The following is a 2,343-nucleotide window of genomic DNA, read 5'->3' as shown; positions in this document are numbered from 1 at the left end:
TTCATGGTAAGTCTAATGTATTCAACTCCATCACCCCCACCCCCGAGTTTTCTTGCGATTTGTAACAGAGTTTTTGCGGTCAAAGGGGAGTAATTGAGACTTTGTGTTGTCCGTAGTCCCTAGTAAGGAAGCGAAAGAGAATGTGTAGGCGTATGTCACGTGACGTTCATGTGACACATTGACCTACATATCATAAAATAAAAACAATCACTGAGATTCTGAGATAAAATTGCATTTTTGATTCGTGTGTCAATCTGTTTAAATGTCATAATTCAACTATCATGTGGATTATGGCAAAGGTAAATATCCCATTTAAAATCTTGTCTTTGCTTACTGATTGAAATAAGGAAATTCTATGAAAACAAAAAACGAATGACGTTGTGAAAGTAGCGCTTCAATTTATTGCATTATAATATAGCTTCTGTTGTTTTCTTAAATTTTGTTGGTAGAGTATCGAAAATAGATCTTTGCCTGATATTGAAGTCTAATATTACCCAATCTTGGGTTGATTGTCAAGGAACCCCTAAATCCACAGGTTATAAGAAAGTAATTATGATAAAGTTACAGCTTGGGATGAAACAAATAATTAGGTCAACAAGCAAAGTAAAAAGGTTTTTTTTATAAGAATTTTCCAAATTTGCTTTTCTTTTCAATGTAAACTTACAAAAGAGCATATTTTTATCAACGCAAAGATATTTTAAAACTATCAGTATTATTTTGAGGCTGATTAATTTGCTTAGACAATACCTAAGTTTGACCCCAGGACCCTTGTCCAAAAAAGAATTTTTGCCTTAAAAAAAAATTATGTTTCACTATTTTGGTTTAGTTTCTAATTGCAATGGAATAGGTAAGATGGCTTGCAACTTGAAATATATATAGAGGCCTAACAAGTCATAAAAGGTAGAAAACAAACAACAAGATTATTTTACGCTAGGAAGATTCTTACCAAAATATGATTAACACATGTTATTCATTTATTTCTAATGCAATTGAAAATTTTATTTTGTATATATTTTAAATTACTGGTTAAATTCAATTTCCAGCTCATTGTTAGCAAAAGTAGTAATATTTGATGTACCGGTATATCTTTCATGTTTGAAATAGTAACGACATGTTGCTTTCGATATTTTTCCAGAATTTGAGGGACTGAAACATTTGAAATCAAACACATCAGCTAATGTGCAAACTCAGAACGTCAGAGATCTTATTCAACGCGTTATTGGATCTCGGGCTAATGAGTTCAACTTAACAGTAGATCTTACTCTAGGACCAGCTGAAAGAGACACTTACAAAGTAATTACATATTTCGATTCAATTTAGCATTGTCTCAGAACAACTTTCACACCGGTAATAGCCATGTGAAGGCCTAATGGTGATGTCATTTCCACTTTTTTAGGGTGGCTGCGGAATTCGTTTCTTGACCTGCATCCAGATCTTGCAGATCATAGTGCAAACCAGGGTCCATTTAGAATGGGACCTTTAATATTCTGTTCAAATGGTCATGGGCTGTTGTAGTTTTTGTGGAATATTACTCTAATTCTTTGTAGATTGTAACACAAAATGGAAAAGTGCAAATTAATGGTACCAGTGGAGTTGGAGTGGCTATGGGATTCTATTACTATATTAAATATTACTGTGGTGGTCAGTTTACATGGGCTGGTCAACAAATTAATTTACCAACACCATTACCAGTAGTACCATCACCAGGTATCACTAAAACTTCAAATGATAGGTAAGGTTTCTTAAAATTTAACGATTTTCCAGTAAGTGTATGGCAGATCTGGATATATAACTTATTTCATAATATTATAAATTTTTAGGTTTTGGCAGTACCAATATGTATGTGTTATATTATAAATTTTTAGGTTTTAGTATTACCAAAATGTATGTGTTATATTATAAATTTTTAGGTTTTAGTATTACCAAAATGTATGTGTTATATTATAAATTTTTAGGTTTTAGTATTACCAAAATGTATGTGTTATATTATAAATTTTTAGGTTTCGGTACTATCAGAATGTATGTACAGTGAGTTATAGTTTAGTTTGGTTAAACTGGACGAGATGGGAGAGACATATAGATTGGATGGCTTTACAGGGTATAAACCTACCATTAGCTTTTACAGGCCAGGAGGCCATCTTTCAAAGGGTTAGTTTATTAAATTTATAGTTTGTGAAAGGAATACCACCTCTCAAACTTCGCAAAATCAATGTAATCAGTTTCAAGACTTCTTTACAACATTTTTTGCTTTTAAAATTTCATTGTAATTTTAGCTTCAGACATCCAGTATTCCATCTTCATTTTTTTAAGGTATACATGACTTAGGATTACTTTGCTGATTTA

General features: G+C 31.9%; 1 protein-coding gene across 1 annotated transcript in view; it reads left to right on the top strand.

The window, feature by feature from the left end:
- Window positions 1-281: 281 nt before the first annotated feature.
- LOTGIDRAFT_175910 (hypothetical protein) overlaps window positions 282-2,343 on the top strand; it is a gene marked incomplete at both ends in the record, with an annotated part of 10,166 nt that continues 8,104 nt past the window's right edge. Inside the window, 3 exons of the mRNA XM_009062983.1 lie at window positions 282-299; window positions 1,548-1,732; window positions 2,001-2,148. Coding sequence (XP_009061231.1) covers window positions 282-299; window positions 1,548-1,732; window positions 2,001-2,148 — 351 coding nt within the window. The remainder of the gene's footprint in view (window positions 300-1,547; window positions 1,733-2,000; window positions 2,149-2,343) is intronic.

This window comes from Lottia gigantea (genome assembly GCF_000327385.1).
Source record: "Lottia gigantea unplaced genomic scaffold LOTGIsca_541, whole genome shotgun sequence".
NCBI classification, from domain to species: Eukaryota; Metazoa; Mollusca; class Gastropoda; family Lottiidae; genus Lottia; species Lottia gigantea.
Note: the sequence above shows the minus strand (reverse complement) of the source record. Positions and strands in the feature narration are given on the sequence as shown.